Source organism: Phoenix dactylifera, chromosome 17 (assembly GCF_009389715.1).
Source record: "Phoenix dactylifera cultivar Barhee BC4 chromosome 17, palm_55x_up_171113_PBpolish2nd_filt_p, whole genome shotgun sequence".
Classification (NCBI taxonomy): domain Eukaryota; kingdom Viridiplantae; phylum Streptophyta; class Magnoliopsida; order Arecales; family Arecaceae; genus Phoenix; species Phoenix dactylifera.
The window spans coordinates 8372650-8393834 of record NC_052408.1 but is presented as its reverse complement, the minus strand read 5'-3'; the positions used below and the strand labels follow the sequence as shown (position 1 = coordinate 8393834).

Here is a 21185-nt window from a genome sequence, read left to right as displayed (position 1 = left end):
ATACAACGAACATAACATGCGAGCCCAGTCAATGAATCAACTTTCCACCGGACTTAGACCAGTCTATTCATTGCTTGGTTCACACCTAACTAATGGTTGACACCAGGGAGCTGTGTCCACTTAATTATGCTAAACAAGGGATCGAAAACGTAATTGATTAGAACTAAGACCACTGTAATCAACATTACCTTAAAGATCCACTTAAGACTTGTTAAATTTTATAACAAACGTCTTAACTCTCTGCTGCCCCTTAATAGGCGAAGGATCCTCTCCCACCTATCTCGTTCTAAGAGGGCTCCATACTCCTTTCATCCATCAAAGGTGAAATGTAAAAGGTAAAAATGATCGAGCACTTCTTTGAGGATCAAATAGTACACAGACAAGCTTTCTGCAACATGAATGGATGCAGAAAGCAAGACTGGTGGTCTAGAAAAACTATGATGCCCCTAATATATTATAATTACAATTGCTTATGAATATAGCCGTGTGTATCATATTCAGGCAAGCCTTTGCTGAATTAAAATGCTGTGATGAATCATCATTTCTTGATCAATATATATCCTCTCGGATATCTGTTGGTGATTCTTCATCAACAACGTTGCTTGCCTTTCCATAGAGCAACTTAACTTTGGAATCGCTTTTTAAACAAATGATGTCTCTTTGAGGGATCCTTCGGTTTGCTTTTGACCTGACCGCCTTGCTTGTGCTTCCCCGTGCTGCCAACAAGAAGCTCAGTCAAAATCACGAAAAAAAAAAAACTAGGAATTAGGACATAAGAGGGAAAAAAACCAAGGATAAGAAACAATAGAAATGATACGTGATTAAAAGGAAACACAAAGAATTGCTTGAAGAAAAAGGCTTAAAGAAAAGCCATACGTGTACTCCATGTACACCATCCCACTTGCTCCTGAGAGAGTGCTCATTGATATTGCATAGCGTCGGTGTTTCTGAAGGGCCATGCCATCTTGATCTTCTTCCAGCTGCTCAAGACCCACTGCATCATCCCCTGCACTCAGCAGCTGCAGTATAACAAAGATCACCATTGAGACTTCTGAAGGTGGTAAAAACAACCTCGCATGATTACCCAATTGGTAACAACAGTGGTGAGGATAACGAACTTTGCTTAGCAGGTCAAGTTGCTCATCAAGGCTGTGATAGCTAAGATCAGCTCCAGAATCAGGCGGCGGCAAACTGGTGATAATCTGAAATTAACATAACAAATGAATCCAAGTTCTCATACACCTGAAACGTATTTATGAAGTGAAGCCAAATACGGACAAAAAAAGCCATGTCCAAACATGTCGATGAGTATTAACAGACATGAAAAGAAATATAATGTCATTTTGCCCCAGAACTGTCCTTAGTCTAGTATAAATTCCAGGTCAAACACAGAAACCTAGGGTATCGATATACAGTATTAATTTAACGAATAAAAGCAATCAGGAACTGTGACCTCAGAATTATGAGCCTGGGCAGAAGAGGTCTAGTGAACAGAGAATTATGGCAAAATATGGCATGTACCAGTCACAACATCAATCATAGTTCGAGCACTATGTATGAGAGCACATATATGTATCAGTACACAAACAGCGAGACTATAGGCTACAATCTTCTTCCATTGCGAGGTAACAGTGGTTGCAGACAAGGCACCAAAGTCAATGAGAGCAAAGACATGGCTAGATTCTAGTTCTGTCCATGGAACCATGCATCCTTTACAAGTGCATGTGATAGAGATTTTGCTGAACACCAATAAAATAGAAGGTATGAATCAACCAAAATTATGTAAGCCAAACTGTATATGGAGGAGTCATCCTTGATTCTCAAGGCTCCTAAAATCAGTCCTACAGTCAGAAACATAAATTAGTCAGAATAGGCACGATTTCCTCAAAATAATATCCAAAGAAGACATTTTGATCTGAGGCATGATTTGAGCACAGTTGCAGACAGAGGCCCCTGAACTGGCAAACAATTGAAGCAAAAAATTTCACGATGGAAACTAGAGACTGACACTGGAAGTGGACTGCTTAAGGAATAAAATGTGATCAGCAAGACTAAAATCATAAGCTTCCTTCAAAAGAATCAGAAAAAAGAACTTTTTCTCTTTTTTCCCTTTTTTTTTGAGAATTAGGACAGGAGGAAGCCCAGTTGAAATTGGGCTGAGGAAAATACGTAAATTAACAAAACAGATTGAAATTTTTCATCATAAGATCTTTTTATTAGTAGATTATATACATAATTGGCATGTGAATATGGCAACTGTGCCTTCATCCTTCTTTATATCTACCACTCTTCCTAAGGCTAAGCTCACAATTCACGCATTAAATTTCATGGCAACCTCTTTCTTTACCGGAGTCAGCAGGTTCAGGTTTTCCCACATCAATTTACAGGATTAATGCCATGCTGAAAAGCCGGTGGTAAAAAGTTCACAAAATTCTGTATATCATATTTTGATATCTGTATTGGGAAAAGGTTTGTTGGTCAAGGTTAAGGCTATGCCAAACAAAAATACACATGACAAGGTAAAGATATAATTCATATTAAATAAAAAAAAGAATTAAAAAAAATCATAGAGGAAACTTTCCACAATTCCAGGACAAATAAAAATAAGCAATTCATGAAAGAACTTAATTTTTCTAAATGGGGACATTAAATCGTACATCGAGAGGTATAAAGATCAAGTCCTCTACATAAAGAAGTTGGCCTCAAATAGTGCATAAGCAGTCCTTATATAACATGTACCATCTTATTGGACCACAAACTAGTGAAGAAATATAGTCACAGTTAAAAATCCCTCCTCCCCTGTTAGTGTTCCGCCAGTACACGACTATTTATGCACTAAACAAGCAATATCCCAAAATAAGAAATAAACTACACTACCAACTTTCATAACCATAGCATTCTCCGATCTCTATAAGCAGTAAGCCGGAAGAAAGGACCATATTTGTTCATTTTTACGCCTCAGGGAAAAGTTTTTGGGGAAAAGGGCTATACCTTAAAGCTATATCCTTGGTCAATCAAAAACTGCTGTCTCTTAGTAGAGTAATACATCTCCTGTACCCAATATCAAAAGGAAGTTATTTTTATGCCATAACAGAAATATAAAAAACATACAGATAGGAATTTCTCTCCACGATATTAAATACGGAAAGTTCAAGTACCAGCTGAAAGTTGGAAGAAAATAGAGTCCCACCTGCGTATCTGTGGATACAAGGGAATAGAAAAAAGCATTGTACTCTTCTTTTCCACCTGCCATCCTATCTTGAAGTCGACCCTGAAAATCCAGCAAATGCCTAATAACTAACAAATAGACAAGAAATTTTACAATCATATGCATGCTCCTGTATGTACACATGCATGGGTGTGTGCAAGCGCATAAACATGCATGTATATGTGTGAATGTATGTCCAAATTCCATATAAGATAAAATTTAATTCAAAATTAAAAACAATCAAACTCATGTCAAGCTGATCCAATCAGAGAGAAGAAAGAATTCTTTCAACCTACTCAAATCGTATCTCTCTCTCAAAAAAAAAAAACATAAGAATTTTAGAAAGCAGGGCTATAAGGATTTTACTTTCATTAAGTTCTCATGATTCACAAATTGTGGTATATATCAAGGGTGGAAAGTAGACTCCATGATCATTTTTTCACTCATGTTGTTAGGGCTCGGTAGATGGAAAGTAGAATCTATGCTCTTTGTTTTCATTCCTTCTGTTATTGATCTCTAAAACCATGACATTTGTTCTCTACTTATACTATAAAGTCCTTATTTGAGTTGGATTCCCCTTCTAGCTAAAAGAGGAGAAGATGCAAGTTTTTTACAATTTTATAGAAATTTAATTCCTTTATTTGAGTCAGATTCTTCTTTTAATTAGAAAAGAATGAAAACATCTTACTTCAAGGACGGCAAAATCAGTACCGGACACCATACCGGTTGCACAGCAGGACGAGTCGGTATAAGCTCGTGTCGTGCCATGCCGGGCCCGTACCGACACAACTTCTACGGCAAGGGAGAGGGAGAACGAGAGAGGAAGAGAGAGAGAGCGGGGGAGGGAGGAAGAGGGAGAGAAGGGAAGAGAAAGGTCAACCGGGTCCGGTCGGTGAAAGCCGGGGAGCCTCCGTGCGGAGCAGGCGAAGGCCGGAGAGACGGGGCTCCGCCTTCGGGCTCTATTTCGTTCAAAACAGGGGTCCGGAGGGGGCGTCTTTTATTTTTTTCTTTTCTTAAGTTGAAATCCGCAAATCCTTTAAAAAAATTAAGTGAAGTCAATACTGGGTTTGCCGACTTCAACTTAAGAAAAGCAAAAATAAAAGAAGCCCCATCCGGGCCCCTGTTTCTAACGAAACAAGGCCCGAAGGCAAAGCTCCGCCTCCACATCTCCCCGGACTCTGCCTCCTTTGCGCGAAGGCTCCCCGGCTGGCCTCTCTTGCTTCCTCTCCCTCCCTTCCCCACTCTCTCTCTCTCTTTTCCTCTTCTCCTTCCCCTCTGGCGAGCCGTCTCAATATCAATGATGGAACTATCCCGGTCCGCCGCAAGTACAGCCCAGGACGTCCCAAACCGGACGGTTCGAGACAATTCCGCAGACCTTGTCTCCCTTTTTATGCTAGTGAAATCCAGCACAAATTCGATTGGATTTCTCTCTTCATTGAAAAGGATGTAAATTATCAAAAATAATAGAACATTTTAAAAATTCTTAAATTTAGGTAGAAGTTAAATCTTGACTCCTACATCAACTTCGCCTTCAACTGTATCACCAAATTCTTCCCTATTAGAAGTTATGGCTTCTTGAATTTTTGATACTTGATTAAGTCTTGGATGTAGTAGACTTGCGCCCAAAGCTTATCCAGAACTACCTGAAGAGGTCATTTTTGTCCACAGTGGGTCAAATGATCCTCCTAAATCACAAGCTACCTAAAATGATCACTCATATGATTCTGGAGATCTCTTTGAACACGCAACTACAATAAAGCAAGTGTGCATATAGGTATTACTGCAAAGTTTCTGTATGTGTATAAAGTGTTTCTTATGTCAAAAGAGTGGGATTGGGTACAAAATATAGATAAGCATATGAATAATACAAAGAAGCAAGTTTTTTACCACTCAAGGAAGGTTACTAATCCTAGTAGAGGAACACAACTTGTGCCCCGCTCTTTTGGGCTTTGGTTTCCTAGGCAAACTCTAGTCCAACTCTTTTACATTTTGCCGAGCTCAAATTTAGTCTGACTAATAATACAGAACCTACTTATGCCTTGATTCCATAAACTTCATATTTCAATAAATCAAAGCCAACATGCCTGTCATCCAGAAAATTTGAACACAACAGTCCTAGGCACAGAGAAAAATCACTGTAAAATTATCTTAAGTCACCAGTTTACTACAATATTCAGTTTTAAAGCAATACGCATGTGACATGCAGATAGACTGCTAATGGTCCTAAGCCATACCCAGTTAGACCTTTTTGCTAAGTAAACCTCTAACAATGTTATGTCTCAATACAGATCCTGCACCAGTACCTTAAAGGTAGGGTACAATATACACATCGTACACTGTTGGATTAGACACAAACAAATAGCACCATGTGTCAATATAGATGCATCCCAAGCCCCATACCAGTACCAATACCCAAAAATACTGCCAGTATACTTTGTATTAAAATTTGAAGGCTAATTTAAAGTCAGCTCGCAAGCCCAAAAATATAAAGTCAACCAGTTAGAATGAGCTAAAAATGTCTCAGCACATTGGCACCCTTAATCATAAGTCTTCACTAATTTCAAATGAGTAACTTAGTATGTCGCAGTTAAGGTATACCTTTGCCCTAAGAATACGGCCCAAACGTTGAGCTTCTTGACGCCGTGACCCCGCATGAGATGATATCTGTATTATTACATTGGCCTCAGGAATATCAATTGAATTATCACCAACCTGAGAAGAATAAAAGAAAGATAAGATTTTACTGGCTTGAAATCAAAGATTACCATATCTATAAAAAAATTTGAAGGCGCGTTCAACAGCAATTTGTCACAGAATTCAATAACCTATAAAATCTTAAACATAAGAAAGGTTAACTCTAACCAGCAACAGAGAGATGTAAATGCCACAAACACTGACCTAAAAACATTCACTATATGTACAGATGTGAGGGTTTAAACAATTAAAGCATGGGAAAGATTAGTCTACTAACACTTCATTCTCATATCACCAACCTCACTTTTTGAGATGAATAATTAGAAAATACCCCATACAGGATGTTTGCACAAAGTTAACCTTCACAAATGAACAGCAGACTTCAGAGCTTCTAGTACGTTTTCAATCCTCAAACTAAAGAGCCATTCCATGCAGGGAATTTGCATTTGCATTAATGTGATGTTGTCCCTTGATATGGAGTTTTCTTGAACAAATATCATAGCCCATGTCACTAATACATAGTGCTCAGCTGTGCTATCACATAACAATGTTGATTGATAGCCATAATTCTAACATGGTTTTAACTTGTTAATACATAGTTAATTGAGTTTAACAAGGTATGCTAAACTCCAAATTAGCAATAGTATATCAGTTAAAGATGATAAATCGTGGTGAGAATACAGCATACCTTAGATAAAAAGATTGTATTGACATCTGGGCTGTTCTTGAATGCATGAAGAATTCTTGTCCTCTCTTGGTGGCTGACTTGGAAAAAAAAAAGATTAAGAAGAGCAAGAAAAGCAAATGCATATAAAGAACAATTAATTTCCAGCAAAAAGAAAACCTTGTTGCACCATATATCATAGGTTTCCGGAGCTTCATTGCATATGCAGTCAGCGCAAAAAGGTTATCAGAAAAGACAATTATCTTATCACCACGCTGCTGCTCATGAAAGCGAATTAGAAATTCACAAGCCCTGAATTTATTTGGATTCATCACATAAAGCGCCTGGTAGCAGATGGACAATAAGAAGCATGAGAATGATGCTGGAAAGATAATGGCATGGCCAAAATCATAACCATAGGACAAAAACATAATACATGTTAAATGTTTGAAGATGTATACAGGCATGCTCATGGTATTTGTATTTATCACATAGAATATGTAGGAGGCTAAAAATTGTTTTATAGAAGGAAATATACAGTGTTTTCATGCATAGCCTCATCTTTATAATATCATCAAGCCAAATTTTTAAATTGGAAAACTTTATTTATATTGTATTAGCAGCTGTTCATAAGTTTCTGAAATAATTTCATTCCTGAATTTTTGTCAACTAATTCATTGAACTCTAGGCTTTTTCTGAGGAAATCTTGAAACTCAAATACATTAATTCCATAACTATAAATGAGGATGCCATTCGTCATACGCTGGATCCAATCATTTATACCATTTGAAGGGAGATCATAAATTCGTCCTAGTGTTTATCAAATGGTTTCTTTGGTTTTTTCTGTTAAGGATCTCAATATTCAGTATTTCATCTTATCCAAGGTCCTGATGGCCATGTTTTGTAACAGATAAGGGGTCGGAAAAAAAATCTGATTTACCTAAAGGTCCATTTGAGAGAAAAGTTCAAATGTCAAAGCTACACTACAAGGAAATTCTATGCATAATTTAGCTATTTGCAATACTCATTACCCCCATAGATTAACTATAATTTTCCCCTCACTTGCAGCACTTTAAATATGATTAGCGCATATGTTGCACATGGAATTCTATATTAATAGAGGGAATCAAGTACTAATAAATGGAAGCATCAAATATATTGATGAAATAAAGCGACACCTGAATACTTTAATAAGCTAGGTCCAGATCTACTTGAAATTAAAATAAACCTATAGGAAATTAATCATAAGGGATGAATAGAGTGGATTCAACGCTTCCTCATAACATATATAGTCTGTAATATAAAGGTCTACCTGTTTCTTCTTTGAATTTTCTTTTTTCAAATACTCTGCAAAGAACTCCTTAGTCATGGGACACCATACTTCAGCACACTGAACATTAGCAATAAACCCTCCTTTTACCAAATCCAACCAGTTAGCTTCATACAGTTTTGGTCCAATAAGGAAATTCAAATCTGTTATCCGCTCATCCTCTCTCACAAGTGTTGCTGTCATAACATCCAAAGCACTGTTCAGGCAAAAGCAACAAGAAAAACAATATATATGTACTCAGCACAGCCAGGATATGTAATTTATTCAGAAGAAACACTGACCAGTAAGCCCAAGTTTGCAATGAGATTTCGTGATGCTGATAACCTTACGAAACATGTGCGCAGGAACAACATGCACCTGTAGACACAATAAAATTAAATTAACAAAAAGAAAACATATCTTACAGTTATTGAGAGGCAAAAAGATCAACTAGAAGAATTACTCTGAGATTGTTCATGCATAACTAATAATATCCCAAAGGATTATGAGTAATTTAATAGTCTTCAAACAAAAGATTACCTCATCCATGAGAAGCAATCCCCATTCTCTATTCCGTATTTCTTCAATAATTTTTTCAGAATCTTCAGATCGTTTACCACCAAAAGCAACCATGTTATAAGTGGTCACAACTACACCAGCCATACCACGAAACTTTTCCTTGTTATCAGATGTGAAGCGACTGATCTGATCATCTCTTATAGTGGACCAAAGCTTGAACTGGAAAGCCCACTGATCGACAGAAACCGCATTGGTAGCTAAGCAGAGGCAACTTTTTTTTATCCTGCAAGCAGCAGAAACACCAACTAGAGACTTCCCAGCACCACAAGGTAGTACAATGATGCCAGATCTTGCTCGCCCTGCAATTTAAAAAAAAAAAAATCTAAGCAGCTCTTATACTGATAGGTATCATTTAAAGGTTGTAGCTGATAGCAACTGAAATAATGAAAAGATCGGATCTCATTAATTGCAGTTAAAGATTACAAGGAGAGCCATGGGGTTTGATTGCAGTAGACAAATTAATAGGGAAAAGATCTTTCAGCAGCTTTAGCAACAAAACAGCATCCATCTTTTTGGAGATATTTTGCATGTCTGGCAATCAAACTAAATTGAGGCTTATGCATACATCATAATCTAGAGAGAAAATATAGCGTGCAACCCAACACTGGGAGCAGAAGTTACCCTTTAATTGTAGATCAGATTTCCACTGCCAGAGTTTATCCCCTCCCAGGTTGTACTAAACTAGATTTAGTTTTTCCAGGAGAAGATTTATCAATTATGTTTCAGGTCCCCATAGCGGCCAGACTGGTTTCTGTGTCTCTGTGTGTGTGTGTGTGGCCAGACTGGTCCCCATAGCGGCCAGACTGTTCGTTTTCAAGATTCTCATGTTGGTAGATGCCAACGGCAGATCATGAAATAATGAGATATCATCAAGACTTCGATCGAAGTAAATGAGAGACTAATACTAACTTAGGGGATGAGATGATATCTTTTTCTTTCACATATGTGGTATCATTTAGATGTTGTCACTACTTGTACTGTCCTCAAATACTATTTTTAACACCTTTTTAGTAGGCATATTATCACTTTTAAGTTTGTCCTTACATCTTATATAAAACTGCAAATATTGTTTAGATTTTTTCACTATCAAATTTTTATTATATAGCAAGAAAGCTTAATGTGCAAGCAGACATGTAATCTGCACATAACATATACTGCACATAACATATGCTGCACATGTGCACTAGAAACTTACCATTTCCAAACATCTTACTCAGACTTTTCTCTTGATATGGTCTTGGTTGCGCTTGAGGTTTCAACTCCATATTCAAATCAGGATTCACCTAAATCCAGAAAAAAAGCATAATAATAAAAGGAATGTGAAAGCTTCATGCATCAAATAATGTTTAACTTGTGAGCAATCTAACATGCAATGCAAAACTACTTCTAAATCTGCTTAAACTTCCTTATCCTATAAACAGATATTGTTCACCAGCTGGGATCTTACTTAAGTGATACAACAAAATCTATTTCTAATCACAAAGCTAGTACTACAAGAGACTGGGGAGGGGGGGGGGGCATGGTGCTTGCATATTTTATAATTCCAAGATAACCCCTTTTGATGGTCAGAATATTAACAAGGAAAGACAACAATCTATATGAAACAGCAAATATCAAAGATTTTATTTAATGTGCTCTTTATAACATTGATGGTCTCAAGTCTTGATGGGACATCTTGCAGGACATCGAGATTGGATGCCATCTCAAGTGTTGGGATAGGACCGTCACGCCATTGTCCCAGCGTTCCGATCAGCATGTCTTAGGACATTCTCTATCCCAAGTGTCCGGATTGGGTGAGACGGCAGCACATCCTATTCCATTTGCAAATTGGGACAGCTTCATCCCAAAAATTAAATTCAAAATTCCAAAATTAAAAAAAAGTGCTGAAATCCTTTCTCCCCCGTTTCGAAGTGAAGATGGGCGAGGAGAGAGGGGGAGAAGGAGAAAAGGAGAGAGTAAGTGAGGGAGGGAGGAAAAAGGAGGGCGCGAAAACTCTCAACCTAACCCGACCCAAAGAGAGAGAGAGAGGGAGGACTACCTACCAAAACGCAAGTGGTGGATGGGGGGCAGACAATCACACCTTCGCAAGCGGCCGGGGGAAGGAGAGGTGTTCACAAGTGGGAGGCGAGCATGCTCTCTAGGATCCCAAGCCGGGGGGGGAGGGGGGGGCACATGATTTGCACAGTTTAATAGCTAGACGATGTGGGTTTAAAAAAGAACCAAGCTGTCTCATTTTAAAAACCTGAACCATAACGTTTCTCGACCGAGCTGGTTCAGCACACCCCGAACCATTGGCAGTTTGGCATGGTTCAACATTCCCTGCTCTAAATAACTCACTAGAGGTGACTTAAAAGAGGAAGAGATGGGTGCTCTCAAACCAAATAAGATCAAAGAACTAATTGAGCTACCAATCAATAACAAGTCAGAAGGTGTCACTGGATGTACGCAGTTAAGTATCTTTCCGAACAGCATTCTTGAGGAATAAAAGGCTTCAAGTATCTTTTGAATGGAACCATCGATGGGTTCAAAGCTTGTATTCTATCAGGGAATATACTAGGGCCTATGGAGTTGACTACTTTGAACTCTTTTCACTATTAAAAACTAAATTCAAACAAGTAATCACAACAGTCAGGGTGATTGCGGGAATGTCATTTTTTCAAATGAATTCCATGAAGGCATTCATTATAATTAGCAAAAGATTGCGGAATGCACTTCACAAATTGTAATGTTTCACAAACTTGGATTTTGTAAACCAAGAATTCATATGGCTTCAAAAGGAAAACAAGTCATTATATGTGTAAAGCTTAGTACCCAAGGGGCAATCATGACAGTCATTTATATGAATGACATTACGAACCTTGTGCTAGTAAAGGAATTGAAATTGATGGGATAACTTATTAAACAATATAACCCAAGATACCCGAAATTATTCTTAGATATAGAAGCAATAAGAGCTAAACTAAGTCCTAGTTTGGTTCCAAAACATAGTATATATTTTATCTTATGACAGAAAGTCATAATGCTTGGAAGGAAGCAGAATTATGGATAGAAAAGATGCACTACAGGACCAATTGGATCCCGTAGTGGATTAAGGAGCTATGGTAGACGACCTACAAGAACATATAAGGATGGTTGGCAAGCTTTTATTATCAGCTATCACCAGGCTAAATATCATCTCTATTAGAGCTCGGTTAGATGGTCATGAGGCTCCGAGAACTTATTCTTGGGAGGAAGTGCTTTATGTTTGATATTATGACCAAAATCAATTCTAAGACAAAATGGACAGGATTCATCCAACCCATCCCCAAGCTATGCAAGTTTCGATAGGTTAGGTCAAAATTGACTTTTTGGTATGATTTTGGTACATTTTAGTGATATCTACTGAGACCAGCCAATTCTAATAGATTTTTTTAAATTATTATATTTTCTGTCGGGATTCCTCATGGTTGAAATGTTTAAATCTTAGAGTTGTGAATATCGCATAGTTAGAAACATGTAGATGTTCAGTAGGAAGAAACTCAAAGGATCATTAGTCCTAAGTTTATAGACCATGAAAACAATACATAGAACATTCAACGATTTCAATTACTATGATATACTATTAAATGATATTATATACTTTCTTGAATAATTTAAATGTCATTTTGATGAAAGTTCTAATTTTAGTTTTTTGACTCAAACTCTCGACCTCAATGTACAGCTGTCAAACCAAGACCTAATTGGATCGATGAAAGTTGAGTAAAAATATGTTGTTAAACTTTTATAGCCTGAATTGTGTTAAATTAAAAAGGAAAAATCATGAGAAAGGGGTCATATAGAAAATGAAATGCTTTACAGTCAATTACAACTTGGCACCTTATTGTCATATATAGAAAACCAAGTGACCTTGAAGAGCAAAAGACCTAGGTGTTTCACCACACTCAATGTCAAAGTCGAATACAAGGTAATGGCTCAGAGAAAATGTTGAGAGTTTATGGGTAAAGACACTGATGCAAGCGATAAGCTTATGGTGAATGGTCCAATTTTGATGCATTATGTTAACTGGGCCATATTCTATATCGAGAAACTAATGGTCAATTAGCTATTGAACCATATTGAAACTGAGCATCCTTTTATTCAAGAAAAGGTGGAAGGTAAGCAAGTACATTCTCTTTTAAGTAAGGGCAAAGAATTAATTAGCTGACCTTGCAAAGTCAGTTATGTCATCAACTTCAATCTATATGTACTAGGTGAGCAGAAGAGAGAAATGCTCTAGGTTGAAAACCTATTTGTCAAATATACATAATTTAAGGTGTAAAAGGGCTCCTCAGATTGTTATTCTATTCTATGCCCTTGAGGCCTAAGTTTTAAATCTTGTAACAACTCTACAAGTGACCAACCTTGATTACCCCTATTTCCACACCCTAATATATGTAGAAATGAGGATACGTTCAAGATCGGTGCATTCCCTCATCACCTTCCTTTTTTCTCTTTTTTCTTCCACTTCCCCTTCTACATTCCATTCTTCCATTATCTTTCTTCTTTTCTCTTCTAGCTTTGTTTGCCAGATAATCTAGGCCTAGAGCCACAACCTGGAATATAGTACTAAGAAATTATCAAGTAAAATTCAACAAGGAGCCGATAATCTAGGCCTGGAGCCACAACATGGAGCTGACAATAAGGTGTGGTTTCTGAGATCTTATTAGAATACTAAGAAACTTCTAAAATTATATTTAGCAAGTGGTGATGAGAAAACACAACAGACCGTATCATTTCTAAAGTCATACTCCTCCAGCATTGGAAAATTCAAGGCATTTGGTAAGCAGCGCTGCTTGACGTTCTCAACCTGCATTTTTTAAAAAGAAGTATTATTTCAAGTGGCAATTTTATAACATTCTTTGTAGTAGCTTCTAGTAGCTTACTGTATAAACAATAAATTACCTGACTTGGGTCTATTTCAAAAGAATGAGTTTCTTTTTCTTCAGCTGCAGCAGCGAATTCTGCTCCATTCAGCAACTCTTCATGACCCCCTTCTATCTCCCCCGCAGTTCTGCTAATTGTAAAAGCTTCACCACCTTGGGAATTCTGAAGAAAGAACCATTAGATAAATTTAAAAAAAAAATAACTTTTTATTATGCTGGAAATGGCAACATGCAAAGATGACCATCTAAAAACCATTGCAGCAATTACAGAGTTTGGGTCAACAAAAAAATAACAATTCCATTTGTTTAAAATCTCCAATTAGGGGCTCATTTGAAAAAAAGACTTAGAGATGCATTTAAACACACAAAAAAAAAAAACCAAGTAAAACTCATCACTCATAGTATATGTCCTTACATCTCCAATACATAAATTACTAAAATTCGATCTGACCATATATATCAAAGCATGTGTTACTGAACTAAATGGTTGGACTTGGAAGGTTTTGATATCTGATATGACCGCATTTAACATGAAAAATTTCTAAAATCCCCAAAAAAAAAATGCATGCATAAAAAAAATTTAGTTTAAGCAGGATATATGAGAAGTTGTGACAAAATCATGCAATTAAAGGAGCTCCTTGAAAGCACCAAACAACTCTGAAAAGCATGGTATTAGAGAATGTTATGCACTTGAGAGGATCCAGTGAACTCATATTTGACATCTTGCTTTGCAAATGCCTATCCACACCCAACTGTGTAAAATAAAAATTATCCAGGACCACTAGAAATGAAAGAAAATTGACAAAATCTCAAAAAAGGAGGTCTGGGTGCAACAGGATTCCAGTTTTGAGATTGTTTACAACAAACTACAGAGAAAGTCCCACTCAAAGATTGGGAATACCTCAGGAGTAATCCGCGCCCGTGCTATACCTTCATCTCTAAGCAACGTCTTCAGCACCTGCACTCACAATATCACATTCTCAGCAATCCAATTAACAAGCAACCTTTAACAAAACTCATTGGAAATCCAAAATTTCATATTTTGAACAATCATTACCTCCGGAAAAGGTGACTCCACAAAATACCGATTTTTCTTCAGCACAAGCTTCACTTTCCCATAATTGGCAGTGGAAGCATGGATGAAATCAATCATCTCACGGGGCAACTTCGTCTTTGATAACTTATTAAGAACACTAATGATGGTCTCCGTCTCAAGTCCAACAGAGACAGCAGCATACAAAGAGTGCGGCGTCAAATTGTACTCATGCATCGATTCCGGCCTATTCCCAAAAAGTTCATATTATCGAAAGAACGATCAAACTGAAGAAAATGCCAAAAAGAGGAATCGCCAATAGGATTGGGGAAGGGACCTGCAAACGGGCTCGGCGATCGCGATGAGGAAATCGTAGGCTTGTTTGTAGAGAGAAGAGAAGGTCTCGAGAAAGATGCGGCCATCGGCGCAGGCCCAGAGGGGGCGGTTGGCATGATCCGGCTTCAGCTCCAGCTTGGTAAAATCCCTCTTCTTGGTATCCCTCTCCTCTACTCCCAGACCAAATTCCAACAGTCAAAACCAGCCAAAATAACCAAATAGCAGGCAATTTCTTTCCAAAAAAATCTTCAAGGATAAAATACCTTCTCGGCTATCTTCATCGAAATCGTCGGCATAATGTCCAATGTCATCGTCTTCGACGATCTGGGGAGACTGAAAGAGGGAACGAATTAGAGAGAGAAACATAAAGGATGTGCGTTTCTTGGTTTCGATCGATTGGTTCACCTTTGATGAGATCTTTAGCTTCTTGCTAGGCCGACCCCTTTCTCCTGAAACGAAAATAGAGAGAAATTAGAGAGAGAGAGGGAAGGGAGGAGGACAGGAAGGAAGGGAAGAAGGGAGATCGATTGGAGTTCGAGGGGAAGAAGAGAGAGAAATTACCGTCGCCAGCCATGGCTTCGATCGAGAGGAGAGGAGGGAACGTGGAGAGAACGACGAGAGAGCTTTAAGCCTACGCTAGACGCTCGAATAAACAGAGAACGGCACTTCGGAACCGCCTCGCAGCTGAAAAAAATGAAAAAAGAAAAAACCGCCTCGAGAGCGATGCTACGCAGACCCTGAAGGGCTCGTTTGGCTCGCGGCATGCTATAAGCCGGCTGAGATTATGTCTGGATAAATATCGGTTCACATAAAACCCAGGTTTAGAAAGTTTAAAGCATGTTAAGAGTGATGTTATTATTATTTTTTTATTTTTTTAATAAAATAGGTATTCCTACATTATGAGTATGAATACATCTAATAAAATCAAAAAATAAAAATCATAGAATGCATACGGCAACTTTTCCTCCTCGGCCCACATGATGCCTCCGGAGTAGCTGGCTACGTAAGCAGAGCCATCCAATTCTCAGTCCGTTAGCCTATCTAAATACATGCTTAACCTGGAATGCCACTCCATCTCTCATCACCACCCCTCGGACTATTATGGCCGGGTCACCCTCTCATCCATACTCACCGCGCAGTTAAAACCTGAGTTCCGATAAATATCTTTAAAACCGGACCGGACCGATCCGTTGAACCGGTTTAATTGTCAACGGGTCCAGCATTCGGCACAAATGACCTTGTACCTTAGAATGGATATTTTGGATCACTCTTACTCTTCCCATTTCTCACAAGATCTCAGTTAATGGCTGATGAGAGGCACCAAGACCCCGTCCCCCTTCCTCTCTTGCCGCCTTCTCTAGATGGCCAAATCTTGATGGCAGGCAAGACCGATTTGATGGTAGCTAAGTCAATGGGGCAAAATCTCCCTGCCTTCCCCTACCTCTCAACACTTCGCTGACCTGATGGCCGGAGCTCGGTGGCAAGCCAGAGAGTAGCAGCAAGCCAGTAGCTGGATTCTTTTTGCTTCTCCTATGCAAAGTACCACCATATCGTCCATCTTGGAAATAGATTGCTCTCCTTCATCTCTTCACACGTGTGTATCCGGACATATTTCAAAGACAGATGATGTGGTGGTTATCGTGGTACAGAATTTATAGGGTAAAAATCACACCAAAAAGGATCTGAACTCATTCTTTCTTCACCTTGTTGACATGACGATTAGAGCTTGTTAACAAGTCGGAATGTAGTAGGCTAGCAGCAACTGAACCTCCTAACTTCTTCTACTCTCTCTTGATAGACCCTGGTGGTAGGTCGGCAGGCAGTAGTCCCCTATCCTCAATAATGCTACAAATGGGTCAAGTCGACTCGTAACTCAACCTGGTCCGAACCTTATTAGATCCGACTAGATTTGTATTTGAAGATTAAGATTTGTGGGTTGGATTGGATCTAAGGGCATGATCAGCCCTTTTAACTTTCAACTAGACCAAATCCGATCAAAACCAATTCTGCTTGATCCAATAATCCAAATCATATAAACCTCCTTCTCTTTCACTCTAAGGGCACGTTGAGTTGGGAGGAGCTGGACTTTGGAATGGGAATGAGAGTGAATGACTTTTATTCTTGTCGTTTGGTTGGAGGGAGTTCCATTCATATTTCAATTCCAGCAGGGAATAGGAATTGCCCTAGTCCTCCAAAATTCAATTCCTAGTCTTCCCTAGTGTTCAAATCCCAGCTCGATTTCGATTCCAATTATGGTTAGGAACCAAACACATTGGGGGATATAGCCATTCCAATTCCCATTCCAATTCAAATTTCAATCTCCATTCCAGTTGCCAACCAAACGCGTCCCTAAATGTCTTTTCTAATTTATCAAATAAACTCTCACTTAAATTAATTACTCTTTTTCGTCTTAATTGTCATATCTCTCATCTATTTTCACTAATTATATTTAAATATTTATGTTTCATTGTTTATTTTGGTGGATTCTTATTTATAATGCCCTCAAGTATGCATGGCATGTATTAAAAGATGTAGTTTGTAGATTTGATAATGTCGACTACTTAGATAAAATTAAAAGGTTTGAATAAAAATTCAAGTTTAAATTTTGTCTTTTTAATTTTATTAAAAAGTTTAGTATTTTTTATGTTTAATTATTAATTTTTATATTTTTTTATAAAAGAACTACAGACTGATTCGAATTTTAAGTTTGACTTAACTGGTCTCAACTTAAACATTTTAGATTGAGTTTGGGTCAAACTTAATCCCAACTTGATACGAATGACTTGTTGGGTTTAAAATCCTTTCGATGGGTTGAACTTAACCTGATCAATAAATGAGTTGGTTCTAAGTCCAAAATTATGATCCAAATATGAAATTGAATCAAGTCATGGTCAAGCTGGCCTCATCCTTGGTGGATGGTTCTTTGTAACAGATGGCCCCTTCTTTCACTTACCAATCATTATCCTCTGTCATCAGTGGATGGGTCTCTTATCCTCGGTGGATAGCTCTCCATGGCAAGAACTAATCAATGGATGTCTACATGGGATCCCAACCATTTAAACGTTAATTGTCAAGTGTCAAATGTTAAAGCTTTGTTAATTTACCTACTACACCATGAATGAGACCTCAAATTGATAATTTATTTATTCTTAATCATTTATAGCAGATTAGAGGAAAATGCAATTTGGTACTCAGTAATTTATTATAATGGTCAATAGCTGAATAATTTATTATAATAGTCAATAGCTGTATTTTTTCTACATATTCATAATTTTAGTCTATTTTTATATAAATAACTAATAATTAAAATATTTATTATGTCATCATAATATTATGTTTCGAGTCGGGCTGATTTAGGGATCGAATGTTAGATTATGGAGATGCCAATCTAGCTATTGTTACCTTCTTTATTCCGATCATCTAACTTCATGACACTTGGTCTGGCTGTAACATCTTGTAGTGCATTCATGCAGCTCCAAGAATTAGTAAGCAGCCTACAGAGCAATATTTTTGGCAAATAAACCATAAAAACTCCAACCTGAAAATGTTTTCCTGAATTCCAATTATCATGAGTCAATTCAACCCTTCTTTTCTTGCTTTTTGGTGGAATGCACAGATTTTATGAGGTTTGTAGCAATTTGAACGAGAGGTGAGAAGCACAGTTCTCATTTCTCTTCCACCTTTTTGGTGAACATGGGAAAATAGGATCCCATGCTTTTCATATCAACTAAACTCAGAGGAGGTTTTGGCTTAGGCTGGCTCGAGTTATGCTTGGCAGGTGGTGCAGGCTAGAGTCATACTGCTTGAGGGTGATTCGGCGACAGTCATTAGCTAGATTCAGTAGAAAGTGAATGGGGTATGCAACTACCACTCACTGCTTAGGGACATCTGGGCTATGGTTTGTGGTGGGATGGCCTTGTAGGTGAAGCATGGTATAAAGAGGCCAACGAGGCAGCGAACTAGGTGGCCTCCTATGTAGCCAACCACTGCAGCGGTACTCTTTGGGTGGGGAAGAGAGAGGGTTACCTGGTGCACTCTGGATTTATTATTTTTTGACTATATCCGTACCCATAATGTATAAAACATCCATTTTAGCCAAAAGAAAAAAGAAAAACTTCTTTTATACATAATGTCCGATGAAAGAGAAGCATTCTACTTTCTACAGCCACATTCATAAGTCTAAAATAGTTGGGACTGGCTTTTTATGAAGAGGCTGAGGAGTTGACATAGAATTACAAAAGTGTTTTTTTTATGTACTGTATCAGCAACAATCTCATTTGTTTCAATGGAGAGGGAGGATTTGCCTATAAACTCCTCGCTCTTCCGGTAGTAGGAACTCGGACAAGTAGGCGATCCGAGGCGGATCAGGGACGTATTTGTCCAATTGACACGTCCGAAGGAATCAATGTTGGACTTCGTCGATTCGGCATTGAAAAAAAAAAAATAGCAAGATGCCCGCGGAGATAGACCAAAGAAAAGCTGACCGGGGCAAACTCGAGTTATATGTGCTCGAAATGAAGGTATGTCCTCAAAAATCTTCACAAATATCAATTGAAGTTTACATTTGCCTCATAAGTCATCCCCACGTACCAATTAGAAGGGGCAGCATTCCATGCAATGACGGTCTCCTGTGTGGAATAAGAGGTGATCTTGAAGGAAAGTGATTGGCCTCCCAAAGAAGCAAAGGCTTGGTAAGCAGCACCCCAGTTGTGACTCATGCTGATCCAATCCGTGTGACATCCTTTCACCCACATGCTTGCAATGTCTCCTCCACCTCCCACATTCATCACATACACCAACAACCAATACCAATTACCTTGGAATTGGAACCGGATTCCACCATCCCTAAGGCATGGCACCCTGCATGTGTCCAAAAACATAATAAAACCATCATTTTTACCCATATCATTGAGAATATTATGCTTTTAAGCAAGCTAAAAGGTGAGTCTCGAAGTAACTAACATAATCTGGAGATCACGAATTTGAAATATGGAAACAGTCTCTCTGCATGAGAGAATAAGACGATCTTTTTTTTTTTCCAGTAAGCTAAAGTTTTCTTATATGAGAAGCCCTTGAATTAGTTACCTGCGGTACATGACCGGCACGATACCAGCCTTCCAGTCTGCGATCTGCATGAAGGCGGGCTTCGACATGTCGAAATGTACCCTTGGAGGGTTGCACCACCCGCCGTTGTTGGAGTCCTGAAACCAGTTGGGTGGGCACAAGTTTGTAGCTGTCACGGTGGTGAAAGGGGAACCTCGGTAGCAATGTGGAGATCCATAGCAACGTATCTGGTAGCAGGTTCCACAGCCATATCCATTGTTGAACAATGTGGTGCTCAGTGCTGCAGTATCAGTCCCATAGCCAGTGCCGAATAGATTTCCATAGCCACAAGCTCCACCTGTGGGAGAAAAGCATGATGACATTGATCAATAATGGTCATACGAGTCGATCAAATCTTTTCTTAGAGTACCCTGACGTTATAAGAGAATAGGATGAGAAATACACCATTCATGTATTCCTACATTAAACATTGTTACAACTATGAGCACATCCCCTTCAACTAAATTAATAACTTATATATATATATATAGCCACATATTTGTCATTCTCTATTCTACCAGCATACTAGAATGGGCGTAGTGCATCATGTATTATTTCAAAAATTATACCAGACCAGAAATGTTGGGAGGATGGAATTTGTGCCTTGCATGGCATGGTCATTTGTTGCTGGAGTTAATAGCAAACTTGCTAGCCTCTCTTTTTCTATATATTCAAAAAAGGGCAAGAGAAGTAGCATGAAGTCATGGACATGGACTTTTTCAAGATTTAAGCAAGAGGCTTGATATGGTGGAGACACAAACCCATGGTTTCTGATGCACCCTCGTCGCCGTAGAAAGTTGCATGGGCTAGCGACCATGGGCTTGGCTGAAACCGGCCACGAACCCTATCTGCCGCCATCGCCATCACCATTGCCACCACCAAGAAGCTAAGGTTAATGTATGACCTTGAGAAGGAGGCCATGCTGCTCCTCTGATCCCCCGACCAAACTGCCACCAACTATTTGGGAACAAGTTGTTGCGTTTCCTTCCTATGGTATATATAATGGCTAAGGAATTTTGACTCATAAGAGTTGACATGAGAGTTTGCTTTGAGTTGGTGGCACGAATTTAGTTGTGTAATCACACGACCGTAATGGCCAAATTAGCCTGAAGAGTGAAGACCATATTTTCTACTCATTTGGAGTTGAGATCATATGGGGTGCTTCAGAGATTTTGGAATTTGACTTCTGAATTCGGATTCATGGGAGGCCACAGGTATCAAACTTGGTCGGCTGTGGTAACGTGCCACCAAGTTTCTACTTCAAAATGAACGTGCAACAAACTAAGTTATACATTATCATTATTTTTCTCCTTTTCTTGCTGTAGGAGGAACACGAAAATGAGCTTGAGGTTTGAAGA

At 38.5% G+C, this 21185-nt stretch overlaps 2 protein-coding genes across 2 annotated transcripts; both read right to left on the bottom strand.

The window, feature by feature from the left end:
• Positions 1 to 329: 329 nt before the first annotated feature.
• On the bottom strand, positions 330 to 15447 carry LOC103706419 (general transcription and DNA repair factor IIH helicase subunit XPB1). Its single transcript, XM_008790513.4, has 20 exons — positions 15286 to 15447; positions 15130 to 15173; positions 14988 to 15057; positions 14726 to 14894; positions 14413 to 14635; positions 14257 to 14313; positions 13375 to 13518; positions 13199 to 13279; positions 9650 to 9737; positions 8416 to 8753; positions 8178 to 8253; positions 7879 to 8072; positions 6747 to 6910; positions 6591 to 6663; positions 5807 to 5920; positions 3191 to 3271; positions 2992 to 3051; positions 1119 to 1202; positions 877 to 1019; positions 330 to 716 (listed from the first exon to the last, which is right to left on the bottom strand). The coding sequence occupies exons 1-20, from the start codon at positions 15296 to 15298 to the stop codon at positions 623 to 625; spliced, it is 2310 nt and encodes a 769-aa protein (XP_008788735.2). The 5' UTR covers positions 15299 to 15447; the 3' UTR covers positions 330 to 622.
• A 3778-nt stretch (positions 15448 to 19225) lies between these two features.
• LOC103706420 (expansin-A7) lies at positions 19226 to 20748 on the bottom strand. The gene is made up of 3 exons (XM_008790514.2): positions 20589 to 20748; positions 19810 to 20125; positions 19226 to 19584 (listed from the first exon to the last, which is right to left on the bottom strand). The coding sequence occupies exons 1-3, from the start codon at positions 20746 to 20748 to the stop codon at positions 19272 to 19274; spliced, it is 789 nt and encodes a 262-aa protein (XP_008788736.2). The 3' UTR covers positions 19226 to 19271.
• Between the last annotated feature and the right edge of the window lie 437 nt (positions 20749 to 21185).